Source organism: Populus nigra, chromosome 11 (assembly GCF_951802175.1).
Source record: "Populus nigra chromosome 11, ddPopNigr1.1, whole genome shotgun sequence".
Lineage (NCBI taxonomy): Eukaryota > Viridiplantae > Streptophyta > Magnoliopsida > Malpighiales > Salicaceae > Populus > Populus nigra.
In genome coordinates, this window is record NC_084862.1 from 10340293 (window position 1) to 10357714 (window position 17422).

Here is a 17422-nt window from a genome sequence, read left to right on the forward strand (position 1 = left end):
TTTTTCGGTTTCAGGTTTATAAAACCAAAACCAAACTATTTATTTTTTTAAATTTTAATTTTTTTTTTCACGATTTAATTTAATTTTTTTTTTAATTTAATCAGTTTTTTCATTTTTATCTCACCTCTTGTTCTAATAAATTCCGGCAACTTTACCGTGATTTAAACTAATCGGAGATCGTGCCGGTATCCAAAGTAACAATTGTTTTCAAATATTTATTGATGATACTGATTGTTTTTTAAATATTTATCACATCAAAAAAATACAACAAATGTTTGTCGCGTGTCGGAAAAATAGATATATATATATATACCAAGAAAAAAGTGGAGACACAAATCCAAAGAGCTGCGTTGTGGCAATCAAAGAACCTCTCCTTCCATTCCATATATTATCCGTCTGCTAGTAATCCAAAATAAATCCACCACACAACACCCTCTTTCTTTTTTCTTTTACAACTCTTCAAATATCTAACCAGACTGAATTTCATTGTTTTTGAGAAGATCCCATCAACATCCTCCGTTTTTTTTTTTTTTTTTTTTTTTATGTTTTATGAGATGAAGTATGCGCAAAATCCTCTCCACAACAGAACCATCACCGTAGCATATGGAAGGCAATGAAAACACCACTCACAAGGTGCACAGTTGTTTATCCTTTATACCTCTTGGGGTTTCATTTTCATGGTTTTCCCCCCCAACTTAGTTTCTTTGAAGGCATTGATTTCCGTTTTTCTTTTCCTTAATTATGAGAAATAGTTGGGAAAACATAATAAATGGAAAGGATTGTCTATAATTCATGGCATGGCATCCTAGAGAATAGTTTGTCTTCTCAAGTATAATAATTGGTTGAACGGATTTCTTAATATTCTTTGATGTACATGTGAATCTGGTTGCTCTTGTTTACACCACAATGAAAGTTATTTTACTGTTAAAGTTTTCCTTCATTCATGATTTGTAGTACAGCTACCTGGAACTAGTTTTCCAATGAGTAATGGTCAATGGGTAAGCTTTAAGAAGCTTTGTTTGATTACTTAGATATTATACAAAAGCAAGGATTCAGGATTTTTATTCAACTTTCAGGCTAGCTGATTGGTCTGATTCGTAGTTGTGTAAATTTAATCTCTTGTTGATAATAAAGTTATGCTTGCTTCTATAACAGATATGCCATACCATGAGAGCTTGTCCCTTACAACTTCGTACAGTTTGCTGCTGCATATTTGGCATCCTGCAATCTTAAATGCTCCTCTGTTTTGTTGCTTATAACTGTCAACTGTTAATATATTGGGCCAGCTTCATTTTTTAGTCTCATTCATTTGTCTCTATGATGGCGTGCTTCCTGATCACACTTTTTTTTCTCTCAACAATTCACTTTATTTTGTATTCAGGTGCTAATATGTAGTTAGTTATGCATGATGCATTTACGAAATGTAAAATGTAAGACACCTTTTAAACTATGAGATAGGATATTTTACCAATGGCGTCTAAGTTAAAAGATTCAAGAATTACTCTTTTTTTTTTTCCGGGCTGGGGGATTGGGTGTTCAATAACGGAATCATGAAACCAGAAACTTGATTTTCCAAAAACCATCGTATTCTAATCTACGTCCAGGTTTTGTCAGATTGTTGGTTCCTTCCCTCTGGTTTGGCAAGTGGCCGTTGCACTTGCCTTCCAACCTGTGTATGAGTTTTTGAATATCACATGACAACAGAATATTGAATTTTCCATTAATAAGAAGGTGGTTTCTATGAGTCACATGGTCATATGACAAGTAAAGTACTATAGGATAAAGAGTATTGTGCTGAAGCAGATTATAGAATCAAAGATAATGATAAAACACCAAAGAAAAATGCTTGAATCTTTTCTGGTTAAGGACATCATTTTTCCCCAGAAGTTGTGTTATCCTCTTTGTTTGTTTGTTAAGTAGCAAAATTAGAGAATAGTTGCAAATCATAACCCTGTTTATCTGTTGTTTATTCCTATTTATGTGGTCTCAGGGACCGTTTAACGATGACTTCAGGTGCCATGCCTCTATCCTGTTATTCACAATACTTTCTTGTTGTGTGATAAGTTGACATACTTTCTCATTGTGGATATTTTAGGTCACACTTTTGTCTACATCGTCTTATGATAAACCCTTACTCTTTGTAGGATTACTACAAAATTTTGGAGGTTGATTATGATGCAACAGATGAGAAGATAAGACTAAATTACCGAAGGCTTGCATTGGTTAGTGGTGCATCTGTTCTGAGCAGCTTCTTAAGTGAGCTTTTTAATTCTTGATTGAATAATCGTTTTTTTTAATAACTTTGGCATTGACTAAGAAAATTTCTTGATATTTTTGTTTGATTGTAGAAGTGGCATCCTGATAAGCACAAGGGGGATAATGCAGTTACTACCAAATTTCAAGAGATCAACGAAGCTTACAATGGTAATTCTCATGTATGCACATAAGACCAAGCCCTTAATTCTTAACACTGTGTATTGTTTCCAGGGCTAAAATTGGGGAAATCTTGCTTATCATTCTGGTCAATTACATTATTTATTGTTTTTAGCAATTATTGTGTTCTTTTATTAAAAGTTTCTTGCAAAATGCATATGAGGATGCAAGCAAACTTTTTAGATGAATTATTATTAATTTACATATAAAATGTAGCTGCTATCATTTAACTTCACTATTCAAGGTCTTCGAAATATGTGTTGGATAATTGAAAATGTGAGTGCTGCTTAAAAAAAGAAAACAAAAGAAAGAAGACATTTTATAGTGATAGATGTACTATATTTCCTGCGCTTGTCAGTTGAGATGTGCATGCACATGCACCCCTAGAGAGAGATTTTCACACATGCACACATAACAAACAATGTTTACGAGACATATATATCCATGTATAAGGTTATCCAGTTTTTGGGAGAAAGATGTGTGTGCGCGCACACACACAAATATACATATTTTTAATTTGGGATCTCCTTATTTATATATAGGTAGAGCACATTTCTTGTAACATAAAGAGAACTTTGCAGAAAGTAATAATTATCTTATTTCCAATCCACATATCCCTTTTGGCTTAAACAAATTTATGCATATGTTGATGTCTTAAAGGTAACTGCTGTGACAATAGATGATACAATAGCAATGTCTAGAGGTACTACAGAATGGCAAGTCTTCAATTTGATGACTTCTGCTCGTATATTTTCTTACTCGTATTTTCTTCTGCAGTATTGAGGGATCCAGATAAACGCTTCGATTATGACTTAACTGGAATATATGAGATTGATAAGTATACTTTGCGGGTAAGAATTTTGATATTGTTAATTCTAGATGGCAGGATTACACTTGTCTTGGCCGATGTCAAAGGTCTATTTGGGTATAATATATTGATGCTAATATTGAAACTCTGTAATTGCAATGCAGGAATATCTGACCAGATTTAAAGGAATGATACTTACGTGCAATGGTCTTGGTATTGGTAATACATCAATATGGTAATCGCTTAATGTCTTTCTCTAATGAAATTTCCTTGGAAGAGTGCTTCATGTTCAATGAACTTGTCTTGGCTTTATGCTAGATGGGATGTCAATGGAGTTCTCCTGTCATATGGAACCGTAATTAGAAGGATGCCTATATGGTTTATGGTGAATTTACCGGAATTGAAATTGTGGGGATGCATGAATGATCATATTGGTAATATTTTCTTTAAGAAATACTGTGGAAGAAATGAAAGTTAGAGTAATCTAGTTATAGTATAGTGATGAAGGCGAAAACAAATACAGGATAAAAATTGCTGGTATCTTCTTATCTGGACCTCGATTTCAGAATAAAATCCAGGATCTCCACTAAATCAACTTTTTTAATTGGAGTGGGAAGCCCATGTCCTAATTGTCTGAATTTCTTAACCAGGAAACCCCCTAGATTTTCAATCAAGTTGGACAGAGTTGACTTATGCAAAGTCGCCACCCAAAGCTTCTTTTGTAGTGGTCAGTGGCCACTTATATGACACTTTTTCTGTCCTGCTAATTAAAGTCTCCAATGGGTTAGTACATATTAGCTTGATGGAATAGGTCAGGCTAGTTAGAATGATTTGTTTTCTTGATGTTGGGATCAGAAATAGAAGGGGTGGGAAACACAAATTTATATGCAACTGATCACAACTGAAGTTGTTTCAAAACCTCAAGTATTTGTTGCAATTTGAAGAGGATGGTGGTTGAGAACAATATCGAGGGAAGTGTAAGGGTTTATGGTGGAAATAAGGATATGAGTTTTTTTTTTATTAACAGTACCGGTTTCAGTGTGATTTCTTCAATATAACATTTGCTTGTCATTGGGTTGTACAAATACCTCTTAATGTGGTCAATCGATTCATAAACAAAGTTGGTGTAAAATTCTAAGACTAAGGAGTTCTTGGCAGGAAGATGTACAAATCCAGCACAATAAAAACTTATGATGGTCCAAAGTTCAGTGTTTAAGTTACAAATTCAAGTTTTAGCAAACCTCCTTTTCATCTTTCTTAGTTTTCATTAATGCATGGCTTTTGAAAATCGAAGAGCAGATGCAAAAGATATATATAATTTTTTAATGGCTCGTAAACTTGTTTTGTAACTACTGCTTCTTTTGAAGTTTAGAAGCTCAATCAAATTTTGATCTGTATATGAGTAAGTGAAAATCTTCTGCATGATCGTTCAGTTCCATCCTTGTTAGGTTTTTATGCTATAGTATGGTCATTGTTGGTGATTGTACCATGCTTGAAGCCTTGATACTAGGCAAGCACTTTTGAACTTAGGAGATATAGGCAATCGAATCTGGATCATAAGTTTAAAGTGTCATTTAGAGGTATGAACCATGAACTTTCTCTTGAAACTTTACATGATAAACTCCTGGACTTAATCCCTGATGGAATTCTCATCCGAGTTAAAACCCCATGTTCATTTGTTAGCAGTTTCCCTTGTCAATGTTTGAACCAATATTCTGAAACTGCATCAGTGAGCTATTTGCCATCTTAAGAATTCTATTCGACAAAGCAACCTTCTTGCAACTGTGGCCATTTTGTGGTTAATCTAAAATTTTGAATAACTTTCATTGTATAGCTTCCATTATTAGTTACAAACACTGTTATGGTTCAGGACCCAGCAACTGACTGAAATCAAAGAGTTTGCAGAGAAATAAGGAGCAAATCCAGTATTTAACCTTTGTAAGTCGCCCTTTATCATGATCTGCTTGATTTCACCCATGGTGAGTATTTTAGTTTACATGAACCTTGAATTAATTTTGTCCACTGAAGTTGCTTTATTGATTTGAAGCAGGGATGAAAACATGGATACCATTGTGTGAAAACAACATGGGAACAGGTTCGCCATAAATGAAGGTGGAGGAGCTTCTTGCCATGTTACATCAAGGATGAAAACTTGAATCCAAATTATTGCCAGCATTCTTGTATCTTGTTTTTCTTTATCATACATTCCATGCACAGTCAAGTATGTCATTAGCCTATTGATTTTGTTTTCAAATGAGCACAAAGTCACTACTTTGTTTTGTTCCTCTTTCTTTTCACCATCATGGACAGACCAAAATTTAGTTTCAAGTTGGATATCATGAATTCCTAGCATGAACAACTGTCGTGCAGGCTGTCTGAACAAGTTGTCTGAAGTTACGGAAATCTTAGGACAAGGAAAAAGAAAGATAAAATGTAGTACTGTTTGCCATGTAAAAATAAAGCTAAAAATATTTTTAGAAAGCATTCTACATTAATAATCATACATTACACAAATGATCTAACTTCTTTAGGAAAAAGAAGGCTAATAACCTATATTTTTTATAATAATAAATAAAAATAATGATATTTTCAAGTTTATAAGTGAAAGTTATACATATTCATTAGATTTCTGTGCTGCAGATAAGCAGAAGAAATTAGCAAATCCATGCCCACAAATCTTTAAACAATGATGAACGTTCAGGTTTACATTCTTCTGCTGAAATTTAACAAGCTAAAACACAACCAAAGCATGGAGGATGGAACTATAAAGGGATATAAAGGGTTAGGGTTGTTTTTCAAAGTGTTTTTTTTTAAAAAAAATATATTAAAATAATTTTTTTTATTTTAAAAAAATTATTTTTAATATCAACATATTAAAATGATTTAAAAATACTATAAAAATATTAATTTAAAGTAAAGAAAAAAATTAAAATATTTTAATGTTTGTTAAAATATTTTAATTTTTTTTAAATATTTTTTAAACATAAAAACAAATAAGATAAGGGATAATTTCTATTCAAGAACCCTTCACGTGAATTTTGAAGAACTTCGATTAAAAAAAAGAGAAAAAGTACCAAGATATATAGATGAGGATTTCTTAATATTCCAAGTCAGATTCCTTCACCGTGATAGGCTGTTTGTGCTTAGTCCGACAATCAGCAAGGGACGATCCATGTTGCGACCTCGTATACAAATAGGGAAGAAAATCAGATTCCTTCACTCCTATTGGTTGTTTATCCTTAAACGATTTGTCAATCATCATAATTATTATCCCATCTTTTATTATCGTAATAATTATACTTTTCTATAATACTTTTTTGATATTGTAATTAGTATTTTATCTTATGTGCTTTTTTTTAAATTTCAGTTTTTTTTTAATTTTATCATTTAATATTATATTTATTTTGGATTGAGTTTTTTAATTTATTTTTATTTTTATTATATAGAGTTATCCTCATCTATGACTTTGATTGTGAGTTTGACAAGTTAATTTGAATATTTTTAGGTTTTTTTAATTTTTTTTTTTAAAAAATTATTATTCAACATTAAATCAAGTGAAGATATAATTTTTGTCAACCAATTCAAGTACATCAAGGAACTTCTCAAAAATTTTGGATTGGAATCACTTTGAACAAATCTAACACTAATAAGCACCACCACCAAGATCAACGAGGATGAAAATAGTATATGGATGTTAAATGATATCTAGTTATGATCACAAACTTATTATATTTAACTGCTAGTCATTTTGATATCATATTTAGTGTATGTTTATGTATTAGATTTTAAGCTACTTCTAAAAAGACACCTTAATGTCATTAAAAGAATTTTCAAGTATTTTAAAGCACTTTTGAATTAGGTCTTTGGTACCTCAAATAAAAAGTATGAGTATGATAAGTTATTCAGATTCTAATTTTGTTGTATTGTCAATTAAAAATATACTAGCAATATATGCTAATTTCTAGGAAATGTGTTAGTATCATACGTAATAAACATAATTTGGTTGCCACTTCCACTATAAAAGCTGAATATATTGTTTCATGATCATGTTATGCCTAAGTCTTATGGATAAAACAAACATTGAAAGACTTTGATCTCTAGTTGTATCATATTTCAATATATTATGATAATACTAGTGTCATAAACTTGACCAAAAGCTCCATCCAACTCTCTAGAACCAAGCATATAGAAATTAGCATCACATTATCAATGATCATATGCATGAAGGTGATATTTCAATTGTTTGAGACCATGGACAACAAAGTGAATGATATCTTCAACAAACCCTTTAATGAAGATCAATTTTGCTTGTTGCCACTTGAATTAGCAATTGGTAACCTTCATTGAGCTCAACTTTACTTTTAAATGTCATTTGGTTAATTTTTCCTTTTCATTTGGTAGTCATTTAATTTTTTTTTTTTTCATATTCTTAGTATGGTTATTATTGTAATTTATGAATAACATGCATCATATCTTGTATAATTTGATCATAATGAGAAAAGGCAAGAGCACCAAGAATGTATTCAACATGTTTAAAGTTTTCATAATTTGGCTTTAAAAAGTATTTGCAATTAAAGAATTAAGTTGCAGACATTAGGTATACCAAATAAATAAACATGAAGGAAATTATAAAGGTAAATTTTAGTTAAAAAATAGAGGTTATGTATACCAGAAAACTCTTTTGATAAACAAAACATCAAGGTGAGAAATTGGACATCTTGGATTGTCATTGATGTTATTTTGACCGATTGTGTTGTACCTTTTTTGCGATACATTTCAAGTTGTAAAATATGTTGCACTCTCCCTCCACTTAGATATAAATAGTACTTCATCATTTATCTTTCTATCTACCACATTTTCTCCTTATATTTTCAGCCAAAATTTTATTTAAATTAATCCTTCTTACTTAGTTAAACTACTCACTTTTTCCAGCACCTGTTTTCTCACTCTCACTTTTTACTCTCACTAAAGCTTTAAAGGTTCATAAACTTGTGTTGCTTAACCATACCTTTAAGACTGATGTTTAAAGCTAAAAGGAAGCTAAAATTTTCAGCCTCCAAATATAAAAAACCTAAAAGCATGAAGGAACAACTTTGAACTCCCAAATAATGCTCATGGTTAGCTAAGACAACAACACTTCCTTCACTATCATGGTAATGTTTTCAAGTCCTTTTATTAGGCATGACTTCTTTGTGTTAGATGTAGCTTATAAGAAGTACAATATTAGCATCTAAAAAAGACCAATGCTTAAAAGTCAATGAGTGGTCTTCCATGAGTTAATGGACTTTTTAGATGTTATAAAAATCTTTGTGAATTCTAGCTGGACACACTTTGCAAAGATTCAAACAAACATCTATCTAGATATAGTGAGAGAATCTTATGCCAATCTTACCTTAAAGGAAGACAACTCATTGCTAAATTTATCATGTCACAAAAATGATTAATAAACATCCTATTACCATCTTATGTAAGTTCATATATGATATTTTTTAGCTCTATAAATAGTTATGATGTGTTTATTGAGAAAAGTCATATTGATATCTTTCTAGAATTATCTTTTGACATATAATATGTCATTTTTTTAATCATAATACAAAAAAATTTAATGTTATGACTAGGTATTCATCTCATTTGATTACTTCAAAGTTCAAACCATTTTTTGTATAAATTGGTTGCTAAATTTATTCAGTCTATCGTTTATAGAAAAGTCATATTAGTTAATCTACTATATGAATGATGGCTTGTCTTAAGATAAGGAATAAGACTAACTAGCCAGGATTGATCCTAATAACTATGGCTAATTTCAAATCCATTCAAGTTTTCACTTATGTATGTGTCTATTTTTACTTAAATATTCAGCATTAAAGGATTGAGACTATTTATCACATAATATCTTTAAATGATAAAAATTAGCAAATTAATAAGACATATTTCTCTAAGAGCTTGATAGGTATGATATTAGATAAGAAAAGTTTATTTAAAAGAAATCAAATAAGACATCTACTTACGACATATTAGTTGCTTCGATTGATGCACTAGCCAAAAGTATGACTATGCAACAAGAACTTATTATCAATATTTGAGCTCAAGTGATACCTCTACTTCATTCAAAGGCTACACGTGATTTTCTCGACATTTTACTATCAAATAAAAATGGCTATAAGCTAGCTAAACAATGGTTATGTTTTTTCTGAAAAAATGGAAGAGGAAGTCCCAATGGAACCAACTTAGAATGAAGTCTAAGCATTTTTATGTGTCTTTACAAATTATCATCATTGATTAATCTCATTTTCATTCATTTTATTTTTTTTTAACTATTTCTATTTGGGTATGTAATCTTAAACATTTGATTTTTTTTCGTGCCTTTCTAAAATCTAGGATAATCATTCATGTGGATCTTTTTTGTGATTAAAAGGTTAGGGTATATTTTTGGTATGAATATTCATAGAAAAGATATATTAATGATACTTTACTTTCATATGGTATTTAAATACTTAAGATATTTGGATACTTCTTTTTGTAGCATGAATTTCATCTTTATGATAGTTAGCTATTTCAATTATCTGCATATAACTAATTAAATAGTAGCATACACCTTTATATTTCAACTTCATTTATGTTCTTATGACATTGTTTGGTAGTGCCTATATGGTTTTACATCTTGATGTATTATGTTCTCATGTCATGGACTTGTGTTTATTGATTTTAAAATTATTATATTGTTGAAATCTTTTTCACATCCTCTGAGCATCTAGTATAATTGATAAAGAAGAATATTACATTTGATAGGGGGAGCAATCATATATATATATATATATATATATATATATATATATATATATATATATATTGTTGGCATGCTAATAATTGCAAAAGTATTAATGGTTTGTCATCATAAAAAATATAAAAATGTTGGTCCATAAGTATTTTTTTACTCCTAGTTTTGATTATTAAAATCATTAATTGGTTACTAGTCATTCCATTAAGGTTGTGTTGATATAGGTTCAATATATGCATTATATCTCAAGGATTATCGACAAGTCTTGAAATTGTGCTAAAAACATAACTTGATTGATGGGATAATATACTTTAAGTTTAATCTTAGTTATTAAACATGACTAAGTCTTTTTAAGAACTAGTTTAACTTGTAAAATAAACTTTCTATACATATAATACTCTCCTATAAAATTGGCCTTAAAACACCTTATGCCTACTCTTAAAGAGCCTAAGACCCTTTATACACTAAATGACCATACAGATACATTCCTAAGGCCCCTTGCAAGCTATAAAGTATGCAGGACATCATTTAACCAAATAAGATATAAAATTCCAAAGACACCTAGTAAACCAGACAACCTTACCAAATAAAGTTATCTTTAAAATCTATAGTATACTAGGTGACTTTCCTAACTAAATGGTTGGCCACCTTATCATTTGAGTGAGCTGAAATTATTCATGGTTTCTTACTATTAAATGTGTAAGAGTCACACCCTCTATAAACTAAATTATAATTATGTCCTTACACCAATATTTGAATCTAAAATTACTTTATCTTTTTTTTTCAACCAGGAAAAACAAGACAAACATTTCAAATATCTCACTCTATAGCCTCACTCTTACTTCATGGATGATATTTTTTTGCATCATTTAGCTAAAACCAAGCATATACCAGACTTCTAAAATTTAGATTTTTTGACTTGTTTTGTCTTATGCTAAACGACTACTAGATGCTTTTTTTCTATAAATAGGCCTTTTCTTACAACTTTTACAGGGTTGTTGTAATCATTGATCTACAAATTTTATTCTTATATAATTATATCCTTTGCATTTGACCTTATTCATGATTATTCTCTTGCACATTAATTGCACCTCTTACCTCACCTAAAAAGAGTTAGATTACACTTACTAAAGACTTGAGATTTTTTATTGTAATTTATTTTTCAAAATGAGTATTATTTTCATTCTTTTTTAGTAAAACCTATTGTTGAATTGTATATCACTATAACTGCTTGGTTTTTGGTTGTGAGCTTTTATAAGAACTCGTATAAGATTCGATCTATATCTGTGAAAAAGACTACTTTGGGTTTGACCTTGAGCCTGGTCTAAAAGGTTCCATTGGTTTCAATCATTTATTTTTATGAAAATGATTAGTGGGTTTGATCTTGAGCCTTGTGTAAAAGGATTGGTTGGTTTCAATCTTTTTTGTGAAAAAGATTGGGTCGGTTTAATCTTGAGCTTTGTGTAAAAGGATCGGTTGAAAAGGTTTGAATTTAAAACTTGTAAAAGAATTCATTGTAAGGTGTGGACTAGCCTATAAAATACACTGTAAGTGAAAATAGAAGCCTAAGCTTACTATTTAGGGAGTGAAGTAGGTGGTTAGTATCAAACCATAATAAAATCCTTATCTTTTTTTCTTTTTTTTTGCATTATCATTTACTTGTTGTTTTGTGTGGATAAACTTGATGTTGTCATATAAGTATGTGATGAAAAATTTATTTTCATGCGTTAGTATGTTTAAAAAGGTTATTGTGTGGCGTGATTGAAGATTTTACATATTGATTTTGATATGATCAATCAACTAGAAGAAATTTGATGATGGTCATTGATACAAATGTTACAGACTTTTTTGGGATGACAATTAGCAAGGAACAATATGTGTTGTAACCACATATAATTCTTTAGTTTCCACAAATAAGATTTTACCATAAATAGATTTAGTGATTCTTTAGGATTGTCAACTAAATGTCAATGCTCTTCTTATCAACTCTAACACATCTTTAATTTAGATATTCCATAAGATTTTCATGCTAGTATATTTAAGAAATTAACTTCTAGATATTCATAAGGCTAGTTTTTTCTAATATAAAAATTGTCAACTAATTGCCTTATTGTGTCATAAAGTTAAGAAATCTAGATAAAAGATTTTCACAAGTGAGAACATCTCTCTTATCATATGTCAACAACAAAAGAAGATAGTGTGCATTTTCAGAAAATATGTAATACCTACCATTTAGTAGGGCTATAAATGAGAAGAACTAATCAAAATTTCATTTATAATAATTGAAAGAATTTTTTTTATTCAAAGGCTAAAGGTGAAGTAGAAATCTCTTCTTTGGCTAGCACACTGGTTAATATGAAAATTCTAAGTACTTTTTTCATTGATGATGTTGATCTAGATAAATAGCAAATAATGTTAAGTAACCTTGGTAGAAGGTTTCAACTAGTGAAAGCTCTCTTATTAGAATGAAAAAAACATTTTCTTCTAGAACATAATTTATTTTGTAAAAGAAATCTAAATGGAATAACATATAACAAGAGAGGAGGATCTAGGTAATATAGTTGAGTACAAAACTCCCACCATTTTAGCTCTTAAAGAAGAAGAATATTTTGCAATAAAATGATGTCCACATTTATGCTATAACAAAACTAAAGGCATTCTCAAAGAAATTTTCACCTTCTTGAATTCCTAATATTAGAAAAAGGGTTTTACATTGAAAATTTAAATATATCATGCTAATTTTCTTGGTAGCTTGTGATTCTACTCATGATTGGTGTGCTATAAACCAATACTTTTCTTATAAGGAGTATGAAGATAACAAAAAAAGTTAATTAAAAAATTGTCTTGGTTTCTATAAATCTCTCCCTTGAATATCTAGCTTCATTTTATTCTTAAGAAGTTGCTGGGCATGTTCTTTTTTTATTTGTTTTTGCATTGACTAAAACACTTTATAAATTGACTTGATTCTAAATGCTGACATTATTAGACATGCACTACAAGAAAAGGTTCTAATACAATTCTAGACAAACATTATAGGACAAAACATATAATATAGTATAATATAAACAAACACTACATGAGTAAATTCTAATTACAATGCCAAATAGACACTTTAAGACAAAATAGATGGAATTATATTTATTCATATACTTTTAGAGAGAATTTCAAAGAAACTTAAATCTTTCTCTTCATTTCATACAAGTACACTATGCAAATACACTTCAATCATAATTGAAGAATTTATATGGTAGTTATTGTAGAAATATTAAGAAATGGCATTTTATACTTTATAGTGTGAAGAATTGGTTTGTTAATAATAGCTTAGTGAGAGAAATAGGTAAAATAAATTCTCATCCAAGACTTAATAGTTTGTTTACTCTTAGTCTAGGCAAAGTCCATTTCGTTGTGATAGGAATGAAAAGGAACAAACAAATTTTAACCAATGCAATAGGAATATTAATTGTTGTTCGAAAGACTCTACCTCCTTTATTTATTTTAAAGTGCAAAAAACTTTAAATAGATATTTCAACCACTCAAGTAAAGAATTGTTACAAATAATAAAAAGACTAATAAGTTTAGATAGAATATCTAAATATATGGTAGATAACATGATACTAATTTTTGTTTTTTGTTTTTTTTTCTTTTACTTTTGGTAAATCTAAAGGCAATCTCTCACTTTATACTAAGGAAAACATTTGAGAAAAATGACAAATATGCCACAATTTTCATCTATGAAAATTAAAGAAGGTCCTGCAAACTCTTTTGTTTAGTGAGATCCATCAATAGCTATAGTTAAAATTAAGAAAAAAAACTAATTGCCCTAGAAAAGAATTATGGAGCTCCTCACAAAGCATTGTTGACTCAAACAGTGCTCTTCATTATTTTTTTTTCCTTTTAGCATTATTTATTTGTCAATAATTTTTTCAATTTATCCTTACAACTTGTGTTAGATGGATTTTAGGATTCATGATCTATTTTAATTAGCTTCCAATAGAATTCTCGATGTGTCAAAAAATATTACTTCGTTGATTTTATTTTTGATTTGGTAAGATCAAATTTGGTTTTATTGATTAAAACAATTGAAGTTTGAGGACCATATTTGATCATAAAGAAAAAATATAACCTATTTTTTTTCTTTTGTTGTTCATGAGGCATGTATTTTTAATTTAGCGCGCAGCTCATGAAAAATAAAATTTTAGTCCCTAAATTTGTTTCATGTTTGGTCCCTCTTTGATGAGGATTTTACATTTTCATCAAAAACTTCATTTTATTCACGTTTCAGCCCCTGAGTTTGGGAGAGGAGAACTAGTCACAGGAAAATAGCAAAAAGAGAGAAGGTTGATGGTTGGCCTAGTTCCGATGACAAAACAAGTTGTTCTTGGTATAAACATGTTTCATTTGACATGAGGAGTTTCATTAAAGTGTTTTTTGCCTTTATCTTCCTGAAAAAAGTAGATTGGAGTTTACAAAGAAATTTTTTCTGACTTGCTTTTGTGGATTTGGACCAATTTAAAGGTTTTTCGAGTTGAAAGATTGATCTTTTAAGCTTATGAGAGTGATTATTAGATATTTTTAGGTCCAAAAAACCCGACTTAATTTTCCAACCAACTCTTCTATGATAACGCGTTGTCTGATTTTTACTTTTTTGTATAAAGGCATCATTTCTTGTGTCTTTGAAGTTAAGAAAAAATCGAAACAAAACATCCAGGCCTTTTTAATTTATGGGCCAAACGTCTTATCCCTAGAGCTGTTCACGGTTCGGTTCTTTTCGGTTGGACTACAAAAACCAACCGAACCGAGTAACTTAAAGTTTGAAAATTTTAAACCGGACTGAACCAAAAACCGATTCAAACTGAACCGGTTTGGTTCGGTGAAATTCGTTTTTTTTGCCATAAAACCAGGAAATCTAATCCTCTCCTATAAGAATAGAAAACTCTTCATATCTGTTTGCTATATAGACGATTACAATTGTCATCTCTATTTTAGAATTATTAGGACGATTGCATGCAATTATATTTCGGTTTAGCTAGAATCTTGTTGTTCAAATCCTGCAAATATAGCAAAGCCCCAAAAGTTTTAACATCCCGATTAATAAGAATATTTTTTGGTAAAGAAATTTACAAAACGAAAGAAAAAGATAAACCAGATTGAGGAGGCCAGCCTTCTCTTATGGGCACTGGTTGTAATCACACTTTTCACTAGGCCACCAATCTATCATCAGTTTTTGCTACAGAAGTTACCTCTTTAGCAAAAAGACAAACCAGATCTTCTCGATAGCTTGCGCAGAAATAAAGAGAGGAGCTAAGGAGATGGAGATGTGGGTTTTTGTTCGACTTGTGCAGAAGAGATGGAGATGTTGCGCAGAAATAAAAAGAGAAGACAAGGAGATGAAGATGTGAGTTTTTGTTCGGGACTTATTTGTGGGTGGATGGTTTAGCTTTTAAGTTTTGAGATGGAGAGTGGAGGGCGGCAGCTTTTTGGAGATGTTGCGCAGAAGAGATGAAGATGTTATGTTATTGTTAGGGTTCGGTTAACTGTAGTATTTATAACCCTTTTATTTTTCGGTTGGTTCGGTTTGGTTCATCAGTTTCAGTTTTGAAATCGAATCAAACCAGCAAGATTTTATGGTTTTGAAAATTAGTTTAATAAGTTTTTCATCTTGGTTTGGTTTTCTCGGTTAATTTTTATTTGATTTTTTTGGTATTTTTGGTTGTTCGGTTTTTTTTAACACCCCTACCTATCCCACTCAAATCTAGGTGTCTGCCTTTCTTAGTCTTTAAATATTTCTCTTTAATTTGAATTTCAATTCAATAAAATAATTTATTTTTAATTTTATTTTATGAATATTTATTTTTAATGTCGTATAATTAGATGAGATAGATTTTAAAAACTTTATTAGACGGAGTCATGTTTATGACTCAAGTCTTGACTTTGTACCTATATCAATCCAAAAAGTGAACATCTTAATATTTATATAAAAAAAATATAAGGTTAAACAATGTCATCTATAAATATATTTTTCTTAAGTCAAAGGTCTTGAAATTTATTTAAATAAATAAATTAAAAATATTTTTGGGTATTAATAAAGTATAGTTCAATTTTTATTTTGTTTTTAATAAAATTATAATTTATTTTTCTAATATTAGTAAGATCTCCTTTTTTTTTTATTGCTCTCTTCATGATAAAAAGTTTTTTTTTGTTTTTTTTAATTAATTCCTTTTCTATTGCTTTCCTTCGTGCGTATATCTCCTAATCATATATTTTAATCACAAATTTGATTATAAAACACAAAGTCATCAAACCTAACTATTCATTACTTAAGGTTTGACAAATTAACATAAATAAAAAACATTATTGTCTAAAATTATTTAAAAAAAAATTACAGGCTTGAAAAAGAACAGAATAACTAAGGCACCTTTATGCTATGTTTGTTTTTTGGAATTCATTTTTCGAGAAATTACTTTCCAAACTTTTCTATGTTTGTTTGTTATTAGAAAAGTTGGTCAACAGAAAACACTTTTTAGTCAAAAGAAAATTTGGTTTGATTTTCAAGAAAGTGTTTTTTTAAAAAAATTTAGGCAGAAAATTTTTTCTGGAAGTTGTGAAAAATTTAGAAATGTCATATTATTTGCTGATTATATCAAATTTGGTACTCAAACTTTTGATTGCTATATATTTTTTTTTGAATATTTATTTTTCAATTTCATCTCTTAAAATTTAATTTTTATATTAACTTTAGTTCTCATTTTTATAATTGTTATTTGTTTTTCCCTTATCATTTTTTTATTGAAATTTTTTATCTATCAAATTTGGTCCTTATTCTTTTTATTATTACTTATTTTATTTGAAATATTTTATAAAATGTTAATTATTATTATTTTGATTTCTTCATCTTTTATTTTTTTTTATTTTTTAGATTTGATCTTTATTATTTTGATTATTATTTATTTTATTTGAGATAATTTATTAAATTATATTTTTTTTCAATTTCATTCTCATTCAACTTTTTAATTTGTAAGATTTGTTCCTCATTATTTTAATAATGATAAGAAAAATAAAATATTAATAAGTTATTTTCCAGCTTATTTTTCATGACATAACCAAACACTGAAAATTATTTTTCAACTTATTTTATATTACACTATCAAACATCAGAAAATAATACTTTTTTCCGGAATTCACTTTAAAAAAAAAAAATACTAACAAACAGGATCTTAGACATAGTAGGGCAAACAGGTCTCATTAAACTAACTCCAACACTTAATTTGAAATTCAAATTCAGACCAACGGACCATATCATAGAGCCAAGAACAGCAAGTTTCATATTTTTTTGAAATTTAATTTTAATTTTTTTTTTTTAAAATAGACATAATTAAATTTAAAAAATAACTAACACGAGATCA

The 17422-nt window shown here is 29.3% G+C and overlaps 1 protein-coding gene across 10 annotated transcripts; it reads left to right on the forward strand.

Annotated features, from left to right (window-relative positions):
* Positions 1 to 326: 326 nt before the first annotated feature.
* Positions 327 to 5526, forward strand: LOC133668491 (uncharacterized). Of its 10 annotated transcripts, none has more exons than XR_009833719.1 (8): positions 327 to 633; positions 2145 to 2222; positions 2349 to 2424; positions 3211 to 3284; positions 3406 to 3460; positions 3560 to 3675; positions 5112 to 5179; positions 5289 to 5526. XR_009833719.1 is itself a non-coding variant. In XM_062088376.1 (7 exons), the coding sequence occupies exons 1-6, from the start codon at positions 604 to 606 to the stop codon at positions 5152 to 5154; spliced, it is 372 nt and encodes a 123-aa protein (XP_061944360.1). In that variant the 5' UTR covers positions 328 to 603; the 3' UTR covers positions 5155 to 5179; positions 5289 to 5526. The 10 variants fall into 10 exon arrangements, 2 of the variants coding, with proteins under 2 accessions (XP_061944360.1, XP_061944359.1); XR_009833718.1 differs by having other exon boundaries at positions 5292 to 5526; XR_009833721.1 differs by having other exon boundaries at positions 328 to 633; positions 3406 to 3476; positions 5292 to 5526.
* The last annotated feature ends 11896 nt before the right edge of the window (positions 5527 to 17422 follow it).

Bases quoted from the DNA above. Each gene is read 5' to 3' on its own strand.
- LOC133668491 (XM_062088376.1), top strand. From the start codon at position 604: ATGGAAGGCAATGAAAACACCACTCACAAG. The intron at 634-2,144 runs GTGCACAGTTGT...TACTCTTTGTAG, and splicing joins ATGAAAACACCACTCACAAG to GATTACTACAAAATTTTGGA. The intron at 3,477-5,111 runs GTAATCGCTTAA...GTTATGGTTCAG, and splicing joins ATTGGTAATACATCAATATG to GACCCAGCAACTGACTGAAA.